A 14545-nucleotide genomic window follows, 5' to 3' on the forward strand; every position below is an offset into this window, starting at 1 on the left:
TAGAGCATCTGTTTGACATGGAGAAGCTTCCAGATTCAATCTGTGACATCACCAGTAAGGGTCATATATAGGGTTGCCAACCTCCAGGTGGTAGCTGGAGATCTCCCTCTAATACAACTGATCTCCAGGTGACAGAGATCAGCTCACCAGGAGAAAATGGCCACTTCAGAAGGTAGAATCTATGGCATTATACCCCATTGAAGTCCCTCCCCTCCTCAAACCCTGCCCTCTTCTGGCTCCACCCCCAAAATCTCCAGGTATTTCCCAACCCGGATCTGGCAGCCCTAATCATGGAGTAGGTGATGGGAAATACCTCTGCTTGAGACCCCGGAGAGCCACTGCCCATCTGAGTAGACAATCCTGACCTTGCTAGAAAAATAGAATGTCTCCCTATAAAGGTACCTTTGTGAGCACAATGACCCTGCCTTGCAAATCTTCTCTCATTGTGTGTTTGTAACATTGAACATTGATGAATACTGATTTCTCCCCCCCCCCCCCCCAGTCACCCAGCATGGGCACTTTGATGGGAGTCTACCTGCCATGTATGCAGAATATCTTTGGGGTCATTCTCTTCCTTCGATTGACATGGATGGTGGGAACCGCTGGTGTTCTGCAGTCCTTCCTCATCGTCTTAATCTGCTGCTGTTGTGTGAGTACATGGTTCTTTTGCAAAAAGACCCTCCCATGATGCATTTCAGCAGACAATATAGATCTGCATTGGTTGGACCATTTGTCTGCCTCTGTATCTGTTTGGGTGTCCTATTGCCCTGCCCCCCATGGTTATTTTCCCTTGCTGGCCCTTTCTTTTTCCAGCTAAGCTCCTTTGGGGTGTGTGGAATGGTATGGCATAGCCCAATCTCATCAGATCTCTGAAGTTAAGCAGGGTCGGTACTTGGATGGGGGATTACCAAGGAAGTCTCTGCAGAGGAAGGCAATGGCAAACCACCTCTGCTTCTCACTTGCCTTGAAAGCCCCTTACTGGGGTCGCCATAAGTTGGTTGTGACTTGAGAGGCCCATATGTACTTAAGCTCCTTAGGAGCAGAGACGAATCATCTTTGCCTTTAAAATTACTTGCCTTTTAAGGTTTGAATCCTTGCTCTGCTTTGGAAGCTTGCTGGGTAATGTTGTGCTAGTCACACATACTCACCCTAACTACCTCACAGGATTGTTGTGAGGATAAAATGGAGGTGAAGGGGAACCACGTAAGCCACTTTGGGGGAAAGGCGGGTTATAAATGAAGTAAGTAAGTACAAGAGGCTAATGTACAAAGATTATTATTTATATAACACATGAGGAAGAAGAAGAGTTGGTTTTATATATGCCAACTTTCTCTACCACTTAAGGAAGAATCAAACCGGTTTACAATCGCCTTCCCTTCCCCTCCACACAACAGACACCCTGTGAGGTAGGTGGGGCTGAGAGAGCTCTAGGAGAGCTGTGACTAGCCCAAGGTCACCCAGCTGGCTTCATGTGTAGGAGTGGGGAAACCAACCCGGTTCACCAGATTAGCCTCCGCCGCTCATGTGGAAGAGTGGGGACTCAAACCCGGTTCTTCAGATCAGAGTCCAGTCTCCAAACCACCGTTCTTAACCACTACACCACGCTGGCTCTCCCACCACGCTGGCTCTGGATAAGAAGGAGGATGAAGAGGAGGAAACACATCCTGTTTATTACAAAATTATGATAATGGGACAACCCCCTGCCCCCGTACATGATCTCTCTCTGGTAGTACTGGCCAAACCTCCCAACGTAAAGCCAAATACAGAGGACTGAATAAAAACCCGTTAGAGCGTACCTGTCAGCCCTTGGCCCACAGAACCAGAAATCACCACAAAGTCATATAGAGTCCAAACAGATGGCTTTTACTGGTCAAATAGGCATACAGTGCAAACGAATAAAATGACAGCTATGAGAGACTCACTAGCTGGGAGATAATATAAGGCAGAAAAGGCGGGAGATTACAAGCATAGGCTGAATACAGTTTCCCAGGAGCTGAGTTCCCAGGCCTAGGTATGCGACCTTGAGGGCCAGACAGTACAACGCAGAGACAGAGGCAATAACGAAACCGAGATAGCAGCCTGACATTCTGCTCCCCTCAAGGCCCCCTCCCAGTTCGCAAGGGGGCTGGCTTATCCGGGTAAGCAATGTGAAAGGCGTTGACGAGGTCGGGGGCGGAGACATCCCGTGCGCGCACCCATTCGTCATAGGCAGGGGGGAAATGTTTCCAACGGACTAAATACTGCAGGTTGCCATGGTGAACACGGGAGTCAAGGATCTTGGAGACTTCGAAGTGTTCCTCCCCCCCCACCATGATGGGTTGCGCAGGAGGTGGATCCGGATGCCACTGTGGAGAAGCAACATGGGGTTTGAGGAGGCTAATGTGGAAAACAGGGTGCACACGCCTCAAGGATTTGGGGAGAGCCAGTTCCACCGTGACAGGGTTTATGACCCGGGTGATGGGGAAAGGGCCAATGAATTTAGCACTGAGCTTATGGCACGGACGGGTGGAACGGAGATTTTTGGTGGAAAGGTAAACCAAAGCACCCACTTGCAGATCACCCCCGGGGGAGCGATGTTTGTCAGCTTGCGCTTTGTATTTACGCTTGGCCCGGTCGAGGTTGCTAACGAGCCAGGGCCAAGTGGTACGGAGGGCGTGTGCCCAGGAGGCAATGTCGGGGTTCCCCTCCCCCTCTACATCATCTGCAGGAGCAATAGGACTGAAATCTTGTCCATACACAGCAAAAAATGGGCTAAAACCTGTGGATTGATGCATGGCATTATTGTAGGCATATTCTGCTAAAGGTAACAGTTCCACCCAGTCATCCTGGTGGTAGTTAACATAACAGCGTAAATAACATTCAAGTACAGCATTGACACGTTCAGTTTGACCATCAGTTTGAGGATGGTATGCACTAGACAACCCTTGTTCCACTCCCACCAACTTGAGGAAAGCTTTCCAAAACTTAGAAACGAAACCACTTCCGCGGTCACAAATTATCTTACGCGGAAACGAATGTAAACGAAAGATATGCGTCACGAAGAGGCGGGCCAGTTTCTGAGCAGAGGGGATCCCTGCGCATGGAATCAAATGTATTTGTTTAGAAAACAAATCAGTAACAACCCACAACACAGTTTTACCCCCACTGAGAGGGAGATCAGTCATAAAGTCCATAGCAATCACTTCCCAAGGTTTGCTGGGCGTTTCAAGAGGTTGTAGCAGTCCCGGGGGTTTGCCCTGCGATCGTTTCGCAGCGGCACAAACGGGACAGCTGCGGATGAAGGAGTCAATGTCGGAACGCATTCCCCCCCACCAGAACTGTCTGCGCAATAAGTGAAGGGTTTTCAGAAACCCAAAGTGCCCAGCTGTTTTGGCTCCATGAGCTAAATGTAAAACGTCCTTCCGGAGAGCTTTGGGTACATACAATTTCGAGTCCTTGTACCAGGACCCTCCCTGTTCCAAAACACCAGGAGGTAGGGTATGAGCGGAGCGTTCTAAAAGGCACTGGTCCCGAAGGACATTTAAAAAGGACTCGGAGATGGGGATTTTGGAGGGGGCCCCCCCGTCGGCCATGGAGATCTTAGAAACAGTTATGGGGCTAGTGCTTACGTGCGGCGGCGCGCAGACTGCAGGCGGCTGGGCGGCCGGAGGGGTAGGAAGGGCGGGAACGCCGGTCTGTTGCGGTGGCGGCTGGGCAGCCGGTTGGGCTGGCGGAGCTTGTAAGTTGGGTAAGGCGTGCTGATGCTGGGATCGAGTTTGCACAGCCAGCATAGGTAGGGCCCCACGTTGCATAGGGGTGAACAGAGAGTTGGTGGGTCTCTCGAGTTTTACCGGATATTGTGGTAAACGGGAGAGGGCATCCGCGAGAACGTTCTGCTTCCCAGGGACGTGCTTCAGGGTGAAACGGAACTGAGCAAAGAACTCCGCCCACCGTTGTTGTTTCGCCGATAGCTTATGGGACCCCGTGAGGGCAGCTAGATTTTTGTGATCGGTCCAAACCTCAAAGGGGACTTTAGACCCTTCCAAGAATTGTCGCCATAGAGTCAGTGCATGATGAACTGCTGAGGCCTCTTTCTCCCAGATGGGCCAGTTTAATTGAGCGTGCGCAAATTTTTTTGAAAAGTAAGCGCAAGGGTGAAGAAGACCATCCGGTCCTTGCTGGAGGAGAGCCCCTCCCATGGCTACATCGGAAGCATCGACTTGCACAATGAACATTTGATTTGGGTCTGGGTGCCGTAGCACCGGCTCCGAAGTGAAGAGGCGTTTGAGGGCCAGAAAAGCTGCTTGGCATTGCTCAGTCCATAGGATTTTTGCGGAGGGCAAGGCAGCCGAGCTTACTTTTCCCTTAGTTTTCAGTAGGTCCGTAATGGGTAGAGCCACCTGGGCGAAGTTAGGGATGAATCCCCGATAGAAGTTTGCAAATCCCAGAAATTGTTGTACTTGCTTACGGTTGGTGGGGGGAGTCCAATCGAGGACGGCTTGGACTTTGGCGGGGTCCATGCGAAGACCTTGGTGGGAGATGATGTATCCCAAAAACGTGAGTTTGCTTTGATGAAATTCGCACTTAGCTAGTTTTGCGAAAAGTTGATGGTCACGCAGGCGTTGCAGAACTTCCCGGACCAGAGCCACATGCTCGTTCATAGTTTTCGAATAAATGAGAATGTCATCTAAATAGACCACCACCCCACGATATAGAAGGTCATGTAGGATTTCATTGATGAGTTGCATGAAGACCCCCGGGGCCCCTTTTAATCCGAACGGCATCACAAGGAATTCATACATTCCGAAACAGCTAGAGAAGGCAGTGAGGTGCTCATCCCCTTCGCGGATACGGACTCGGTAGTAAGCTTCCACCAAGTCTAATTTAGAGAACACACGGCCTTCCTGTAATTGTCCCAAAATATCCGATATTAATGGGATAGGATAGGCGTTGGTCTGGGTAACCGCATTGAGCTTTCTGAAGTCAATGCACAGGCGAAGGTCGCCCTCTTTTTTCCGGACGAAAAACGCGGGGGCCGAGTTTGGGGCATTCGAAGGGCGAATGAACCCTCTGGCGAGGTTTTTGTCCAAAAAGTCCCGGAGGACAGTGCGCTCGGAAGCGCTCATAGGGTAAATCTTACTCTTGGTTAATGTGCAGTCCTTTACCACTTCAATCGCACAGTCTGAGGCCCGGTGGGGGGGTAAGGCATCACATTCCCTAAGGTCGAAGACATTTTCAAAGTCCCGGTATACAGCAGGTAGAACCGGTGGTGCTGGGGCAGTAGAGGTTAATGCTGGAACGGGCGGATATAGCAGAGCAAAGTTCTGCCGATGCTGGTCGCAGGTGGGACTAGCGAAGGAGATAGTGTTTGTTTCCCAATCAATACTGGGACTATGTCCTTTAATCCAGTTAATTCCCAAGACCACTTCAAATCGGATAGGGGCTATAGTGAAGTCTATTTGTTCCCAGTGGGAACCAATTCCCATTGCCACCCCTATGGTGCGGTGATCAACTGGACCCCCCTGGAAATGGCTTCCGTCCATTTGGGCAAATTGGACGGGGGCGGGTAAAGCCTCAGAGTCGGCTCTGAGTGCAGCAAAAGTGGCTTCGCTTATGAGAGTGCGACAGCAACCGGAGTCAATTAGTGCTTTGACGGGGAGTTGTGGGCCACCGTTAAGGTGTTGTAAAACTGCATCCACGTAGACGGTGGAGTCCACTTCTTTGATTTTGGTAGGAGCATTCGGTTTGATAGGAAGATCCTGAGAGGTCTGTGGAGACGCTCCATTCACCACAGACCGGAGCCGTTTTTTGACAAGTCGAGGGGAGATTCCAGGTTTAAGGCTGGAGAAATCCAAGGATTTTCCTCATCCGAAGAGGGAAAGTTGTCCCCCAATGGGGCACTTGTAATCCGAGACCCGGCGGGGTCGTTGGTAGTAGGCAGGGAGGCTGGGTCCCCGGCATGGAGTGCAGAGGGTGTGGGTCTTCCCGGAGCTGCGCTGCGGGTGGCCGCGGTGCCTCTGCGTGGTGGACGACCTCGGGCGCGGGTTGTCGTGCTGGGACGAAATAATTCCTGGCGGCGCGGGCAAACGGCTGCAAAGTGGCCCATTTCTCCGCAAGTAAGACAGGCACCCCTCTGAAATCGGGCTTCACGTTCCTGGGGCGGACGTGGGGGATTTCGTGGGACGAGCAGTGGTGCCTTGGGTTGAGGCTTTTGGGTGCCTTTTTCCTTGTGCTTTTGACGGACGAGAGAAATAAAGCGTCGGCGGCTTTCCACTTCCTCGGCTAATAGGATCCAGTCTTCGAGGGTATCGGGATCGCCCCGCATGTAAGACCAGTTCAGAATGTCAGGATGCAAGGCTTCCCTGAAATGATGGATCAGGGTGGTCTCGGGCCAACCTACAATTTTACTTGCCAGTCGTTGAAATTCATCGGCAAATTCTCGAACTGTAGCAGAGCCTTGTTTTAATTGTAAGAGTTCCGTTTTGGCTCTTTCCCCCAGGAAGGGGTCCTCAAACCTCCTTCTCAGGGCAGTCATGAAGTTGTTGAGGGAACGAATAGCACGAGAGCGGGTGTCAAACTGGAGGACCATCCAGTCAGCCGCTTTACCTGTCAGAAGGGAAGCTACGTAACGCACCCGGCTATCTTCCGTGGGGAAAAGTTGTCCTTGTTCTCGCATATAACTGTCCACTTGATGCAAGAAACAAGGCAAAGTCTCGAGAGATCCGTCGTACGTAGTCCTCAATTTGAGTTGCTTCCAAGGGCCGGGCGCAGGTTGGCCCGGTTGCACGGGTGGTCCGGGCGGAGGAACAACAGGAGCTCCAGGAGGCAAGGGTGGAGCAGGCACATTAGCGGGTGGTTGGGGTGGCTGTACGGGTACCCCCTGACCCGGTATCGGAACGGGCTGTCTCTGAGCTATCAGGGTTTGTTGTAATTGCCTGTTCTCCTGAAGCATACGTTCCATTAGTTCCTGGAGTTGATCAACACGGTCGGAGAGCTCCCGATTCTGGGCTCGTAAGAGATGAACCTCCTCACTTGGGCCACCAGTAAGATGAGGTTTACTGGTCCGGAAGCTTGTGGCCCATTGAGAGCTATCCCCATATAGATCCTCGTCTTCAGACTCTCCTGAGTCTCGACGTCGGTCAGCCAAACGGCGTGCGCGTTGGGTCGCGCGCGACGGGACAAACGCCGGGGAAAAAGACAGACCTGATAGCCCTTGTACATTGTCCTTGGGGCGCGTGTCCACGTTCGCCCGATCCCTAATCCTTGCTGCAGCCGCCCTGGCTGCTTCCGCAGCTTCTCTCTCTCTTGCGACCTTAGCCGCTTCGGCGGCTTGCTGATCCGCAAGAACTTTGGCGTTCTCAAGTCTTAGGGCAGCCTCTGCCGTAATGCGGGGCAAAAGTTCTGTCTCCAGGAGTGAGAGTATGGGGTCGGGTTCCCCGCCCAGCAGAGGTTGTACTCGAACCGCCAGTGCGGGTGCCTCGGCTCCAAAAGTCGAGGTCAAAACTTGAGCCAAGGTGGCTACCGGGGTGTCCTTTGTACATTCCACAAGGAGAAGAGCTGTGCTAATAGCGACTCGCTTGGCCTCAGCCTGACAGCTGGCTGTGTCCGGGATCAGGGAAAAACCCTCCGGCGGGGCTCCCGCCATGGTAGAAAGAGTTTCTCGAGAAATAAGATTATCCAAAAGTCCAGTTAATATTTGTAAATCCTCAGTTGCCAACCGGGCATCGTCCAGTAATTGATCCAAGTCTTGAAGATCTAAACGAGTATCAGTATCCTCCGACGTCAACATCCAGAGAGTTCCTTTAAGAGATTGCCACTGTTCCTGTACCAGTCCCCTCAAGCGGCAAACCTCTCGGGTAGTCCGGAAAAGTTCAGCGATTAAGTCTTGTAACAGAGTAGGATCCTCAGAGAAGGGCTCCAGGGTAGTAGATCACCTGGAGAGCTGCACAGCTCCCATCCAAGTGGCAGGCGAACCCCCCTGGGCTCCAGCCTGGCTAGTAGAATGGTGAAGTGATAGCTGTCATAATGTCAGCCCTTGGCCCACAGAACCAGAAATCACCACAAAGTCATATAGAGTCCAAACAGATGGCTTTTACTGGTCAAATAGGCATACAGTGCAAACGAATAAAATGACAGCTATGAGAGACTCACTAGCTGGGAGATAATATAAGGCAGAAAAGGCGGGAGATTACAAGCATAGGCTGAATACAGTTTCCCAGGAGCTGAGTTCCCAGGCCTAGGTATGCGACCTTGAGGGCCAGACAGTACAACGCAGAGACAGAGGCAATAACGAAACCGAGATAGCAGCCTGACAGTACCTCATTTAGACGCTTGTAGCAGTTTCAGTTGGAGAAGAGAGGAATGGACAGTAGCAGCAAGAAATGTAGCTTGCAGGTTGTAAGCTGAATTTACTAATAGTAAATTGGAGGTCAAAGCCAAATCTCCCCCTCAGGGATTCTTTAAATGCTTACAAGCTTCAGCAGGCAATTCCTTCATCTGTTTCGGTTCCTTTTCTTAATTGAATCTCAACCGTGTTCTACATTCCAAGCACAACGAGGACGTTCAATTGATTTCTTTTTAACGTACAAAATAATTTTCTGGGTAACTAGGAAGTCTCCCCACGCCCCCAAGTATACAGAAATCCAATCATATCTTCAGGTGTGTCCTTTTACTGTGTGCGAGAGAGGTCTTTGAGCTATTACAGGAAATGTTGATGGTTTTATATGTACATCTCATGCAAACACACCTAATGTGTACATGATTTGTTCCAGTTGCCCTGTTTGGGTTTTGGTACAGAAACTGCAGCCTTCTGATGTAGACTCAGAAACTGTTTTCCCACTAGAGAGAACATTAAACAGCTGCTGGGGAATTCATCAAAAAAGACATTGCATATTCCAACTTAGCAACTGGCGTTCATAATAGAAAGGTGTCCTGGGGTCTTTTTCCCCCCCTCCACAGTCGTTCACAAAATCCACTCTCTTGTCTTTTGCAGACCATGCTGACAGCCATATCAATGAGCGCCATTGCCACAAACGGGGTTGTGCCAGGTAATGTCCCGGTTTACTTGGAGAAAACGTAGCTTTGAACCGATTGGGATCCACGTTGTTGGCTCTGGGGTATGGGAAACCTGCATCCCTTTGGGATCAAACGCAGCTTAGCCTCTCTCATGACTGGCTGTTGGATGCGATCCACGGGGGAGCAGCTGCCGGGCGACCTCCATTCATTGCGCCAGAGTTTGAATGGAGCTTTCGCACAAGCCCCGATCAATGGGCACTTTGCTGCCCACTTTGTCAGAAAATCCATCACGCTGGGAAACTGCTTTTCTGGCGTCTTTCTCTTGATCGGTTGTGGGTGACATGGGGATGGACGCTTTTTAAGTTTGGTACAATTTAAAGGCATTTACCAATATTGGGTCGGTGCAATTAAAAGTATTGTGCATTGTAAAATGGATTAAGTGTGGAGTCATGAAGGTTAATATGGAAATAATATTCAGTTACGGAACGATTACGACATGGTTGCAATCCCCAGTGTGGCTGTATGCAACTTTGCTTCTCCAGCACAAATGCAGAGAACTAGTTTTCATTTTTTTAATTTATTTTTTCTTTTTTAAAATTTAATAGACAATCAACAATAGATATATACATCAACTAAAAACAAATAGTTGCATAATCAGATGCAATCACGTAAAATACTTTACAGCTCTACATCAGTAACTCCTTCTCACTTAACCAAAACTATATCTTATTACAAAATGGACATTTCTATGCTTTGAATTGTTCTTGTCCATAAGAGGTCTACACTATTGATAACATTATTTTTTGAGTAAGCGGTTAACGTCACTAAAATATAGACCTCTTTTATTTTTGATATCCAATCATGTATCTTAGGGGAAGCTTTCTGATTCCACTGCCTAGTTTTCATTTTTTTTTTTTTTAATAGAAAAGTTTTTAGTCTTCATGACCATGGAAAGCAACTTCGCAAATGTGACGCTGCTATGAATTGTGAGAAATGTAAACGCTGATAGTTTAGGGAGGCAGGGATTCAGTATATGCACCATTAAAAAAAAAGTTGTGGAAGGATTCCTCTTCTTTCTCCTGAGCTTGGAGAAAGTTCATTGGCAGGCAAGACACCTTGAGTTGGCTCTTTTAACTCCTTTCCACTAGGTTGAATACCATGACTCTCTTCTATTGACCTCTCCTTGAAGGGACAAAGACTTTCTCCAATGGAGAATGACTTTTTTGGGATGGAGAATGACTTCCTCTGCTGTAGAAAAATGTCTTGCTCTGTTAAGGACATAAGAAAAGCCATGCTAGATCAGACCAAGGTCCATCAAGTCCAGCAGTCTGTTCACACAGTGGTCAACTAGGTGCCTCTGGGAAGCCCACAAACAAGATGACTGCAGCAGCACCATCCTGCCTGTGTTTCACAGCACCTAATATATCTTGAAAGTTGGCCACTGTGTGAACAGACAGCGGGACTGGATGGGCCTTGGTCTGATCCAGCATGGCTTTTCTTATGTTCTTAAAGTTAGCGTCATTGAAATCTATGTAGACCTTACTTACAGATGATTTTGTTTCTGGACAACCTGACTCTAAATAACCTGGAGTGTATTGATACATAGTGTAGAATACTTTACACACACAGTTAATAGCAACAGCTGATGAGCCCAGGTGAGCCTAGATATGCCCTAAAATGTGTCATATTTACTTGAATTTCCTTAATGGCAGAACTATTATCTTGGCTAGTAACAGAATTTTGTTGTTGTTTTCAGGCATGGCCAGAAAAACAAGCATGTGAAATGTGGAACCATTATTGTCTTGCAGTCATTGTGTTTTAATTTGTGGTTACCTAGCTTGTAATCAGCATCTTGCTGAGAATAATTCTTCCCTCTTCCACACTGCAGCTGGCGGCTCTTACTTCATGATCTCAAGATCTTTGGGTCCGGAGTTTGGTGGAGCGGTGGGCTTGTGTTTTTACTTGGGGACGACGTTCGCAGGCGCTATGTACATCCTTGGTGCCATTGAGATCCTGCTCGTAAGTAGACCTCAATAGCAGGGTAGCGAAGTCTGGTCCAAGAGCGATATCAGGCAATGACAACCCAGTCATACTTTCTTATTACCACCAGCCCAAATGGCACACAGAGGTGTTGGCCACACATTTGAGTTGGTCACAACTTCTCATTGAATGCTGAGTACAAAAAAAGGGGGGGGATCAGAGTAGAGGTGTAAAATTTCCATAAACTTTGAAGGCATGGGGGGATTTTTTTTCCAGAAAAAGAACCCAGAAATATTGGGGGAAACAGATATTTTATCTAGCTTATTTTACTGCTTGAATATTCTTAAATTCATCATTTCTAATATAAGCATATAACTGTACTGTACTGTTTGACATGTTTATAGAGTTTAAAAGTATACCTTCCTTGCTGTTCTACAAATAAAATTATGAATATACCCAATACTGGTGGGGGAGCATACTGAAAACGTCTGCATTCTGTGCTGTTAGCGCGTGTATTTTGCCATCTGAGATGCTGAAAATGGGGGTGGGGGGAATACCTGTTTTATTCCAAAATGTATTTGGACAGAAACAGTCTCATACAGTCACATATATATACCAGCATATTCAGATGCCAAGTTAAACTTTATAAGATTGAAAACAGTGGACTCTTCATGTATTATCATCACAGCATTGCAGGCTAAATGTGGAACAATCCCCACTAGGATTCTCTAAACTTTCAAAGGCTTGAGCAGAATCATAGAGCCACAGAGTCGGAAGAGGCCACACAGGCCACCTAGCCCAACCCTCTGCTTAATGCAGGATCAGCGTAGAGCATCCCTGACAAGTGTTTGTCCAGCTGCTGCTTAAAGACTGCCAGTGAGGGGGAGCTCACCATCTCCCTAGGTAGCTGATTCCACTGTCAGCTACCTAGGGAGGTGGCGAGCTCCCCCTGACTGGCAGTCACGGACCGACGTCTCTCTTCTCCATCTCCCCATTTGAAGCTTCTCTCAACGCTTGATGCTCTCAAAGCCTGTTTGGTCCTCGTGTGGCTGTTCTGAGGGGTGCGGTTCTTTCTCCTTGGATTGCTCCACTTCTGAGGGTCCCTCCGCTTCCAATCCTCACCTTTAAAGCCCTTCGTATCTTTGCAGGGCTGCACATTCCCATGAGGCAGCTTTGATTCCTCCCAGCGAGGTCGTTCTGTTTCCTCGTTGTCTGGGGTGCATTCTGCAGTGGGCTAGGGCTTATTTTGTTGCCTGACCCATGCCCCGTGGCGCAGAGTGGTAAGCTGCAGTACTGCAGTCCAAGCTCTGCTCACGATCTGAGTTCGATCCCAATGGAAGTTGGTTTCAGGTAGCTGGCTCAAGGCTGACTCAGCCTTCCATCCTTCCGAGGTCGGTAAAATGAGGACCCAGCTTGCTGGGGGTAAAAGGAAGATGACTGGGGAAGGCACTGGCAAACCACCCCGTAAACAACGTCTGTCTAGTAAACGTCGGGATGTGACGTCACCCCATGGTTCAGGAATGACCTGGTGCTTGCACAGGGGACCTTTACCTTTTACCCATGCTTTGTGGAACAGCCTTCTGGAAGGACTGAGGATAGTGTTGCCTGGAAGTTGGCAACCCTCACTGAGGGGGACTTTGATGCTCCAGACTTTCCAGTGAGGCTGTAAAACTGAATTATTCCAAAGAGCTTTTGGTTCAGTCTGATTCTGGGGGAGAAAAGGGAATGATTTTCCTGGCTGTGAAAAAGGTGATTTTTATTCTAGCTATTTTAATGCTGTTCTAAAAGTATTTTAGATTTTTAAAAGAAGTTTGATGTGTTTCGTGCAGGGGTCCCGAACATAGTGCCCATGGGTACCACCGAGCCCTCCAGCACCTTTCCTGGTGCCCACCAAGCGTTTTTAGAAAGTGGACGGGGTCTTCCCAGCTGGGCTTCTGCTTGGCCATGGGCAATCAGATTGACTGTGCAGATTAAAATAATGTTTCGGCGGCAGCTGCCTCCACAGTATTGGTTTTATTCTCTCTCTAACTCCTCTTTCCTAGTGTATTTTTTAAAATTACTCCTTTTGTCCCCTGCACTTGAGCTTCCTTTGTGTGTGTGTGTGATTCGACATGCAGAAGGTCCCAGGTTCAATCCCTGGCATCTCTAGTTAAAGGGACTAGGCAAGAAGGTGATGTGAAAGGCCTCTGCCCGATACCCTGGAGAGCTGCTGCCAGTCTGAGTAGACAATACTGACTGGGATGGACCAAGGGTCTGATTCAGTATAAGGCAGCTTCATGTGTTCATGTGTACCTCCTTTGGCAGCCACCATCCTGTGTCGGAATTCCAAAGGTGCCCACAGGCTCAAAAAGGTGTGGGGACCCCTGGTTTAACATGTGCAGTTCTGTGTATTTTGTTGCCCCACACCTTCTCCTGGGTTGTCAAGAGAAAGCTGGGCTCATAAATACTGGAAATAAATTTGGCACATGTCATTATTTTTGATACACCTAGAGAGTCCTCCCCACTTCCCCTGCATAAATAGAGCCCCGGCCTCACCTCTGTGTGTGTTTGTGTGGCTTTCATCCTGTGTACTGAGGCCGGCCAGTTTACTACCGGAGGTAGTGAAGACTCAGGTGTTGCTAGAGCAAAACAAAGTTGCACTAATAGCTGCCACAAAAAAAACCCCAAAATAGCTGCTTCCCTTTGAAAAATATAAAAGCTCATAGTGTTCAGACCTTCCGAGAGCAGAAGGGAAGAAAAATACAGCTATCTTTATATTAGCGAAAATGTTGATTAAAACTCGTTGAAAGGGAAGAAGCTCCATGTTAGAATTACTGATAAATGCATGTGGATATTACTGTAAATTACTGCAGCTTTCCCCCCTGCATTTATGACAGCTGGGAAAGAACAACATCATTTGCTTGCTTTTGTGGCGGGGGATGATACTAAGATTGCGTCTCTTCTCTTTCAGACCTACATCGCTCCCCAGGCCGCCATTTTCCACTCCACCGGGGCCCACGACACGTCCAGCGCCAACCTCAACAACATGCGAGTTTATGGGACTCTGTTCCTCACCTTCATGGCCGTGGTGGTTTTCGTAGGCGTGAAATACGTCAACAAATTTGCCTCTCTCTTTCTGGCATGTGTCATAATATCCATCTTGTCCATCTACGCCGGGGCCATCAAATCCATCTTTCATCCGCCTGCTTTTCCGTAAGTAAATCTCATTCAGCTAGGCCGATGTGTGGGCTATTAGAAAGTGTAGGGAATATATATTTATATAGGGCCTCAAGAAATGCATAAGGTCTTCAACCTTTCCAGGGCTCTTAAAACCACAACATGGGACCCAGTTTTAATATTTTTAACCATATGTCTGGCTCTTTACTTGGTATTTCTTCTCTCTCTCTTCCCTCCCCCCCCCCATCTTTATCTTGGCTTCCTCTTTTAAAAGAAAACATAAAAGGGGGGGATACAACTTTGGGCAATAATTTGGTCTAGTATAGATATAAGAGCAGCCTGAACAGCCCAGCCTAGCCTGATCTCATCAGATCTCAGAAGACCACCAAACAAGTCCAGGGTTGCTACGCAGAAT

The 14545-nt window shown here is 48.5% G+C and overlaps 1 protein-coding gene across 2 annotated transcripts in view; it reads left to right on the top strand.

The window, feature by feature from the left end:
* The window catches only part of SLC12A4 (solute carrier family 12 member 4), a 73240-nt gene that overhangs the window by 35216 nt on the left and 23479 nt on the right, over positions 1-14545 (top strand). For both annotated transcript variants that reach the window (XM_056862459.1, XM_056862460.1), the window contains exons 4-7: positions 503-649; positions 8972-9026; positions 10883-11013; positions 13925-14166. In XM_056862459.1, the coding sequence (XP_056718437.1) occupies positions 503-649; positions 8972-9026; positions 10883-11013; positions 13925-14166 (575 nt within the window). The remainder of the gene's footprint in view (positions 1-502; positions 650-8971; positions 9027-10882; positions 11014-13924; positions 14167-14545) is intronic.

Source organism: Euleptes europaea, chromosome 17 (genome assembly GCF_029931775.1).
Source record: "Euleptes europaea isolate rEulEur1 chromosome 17, rEulEur1.hap1, whole genome shotgun sequence".
NCBI lineage: Eukaryota > Metazoa > Chordata > Lepidosauria > Squamata > Sphaerodactylidae > Euleptes > Euleptes europaea.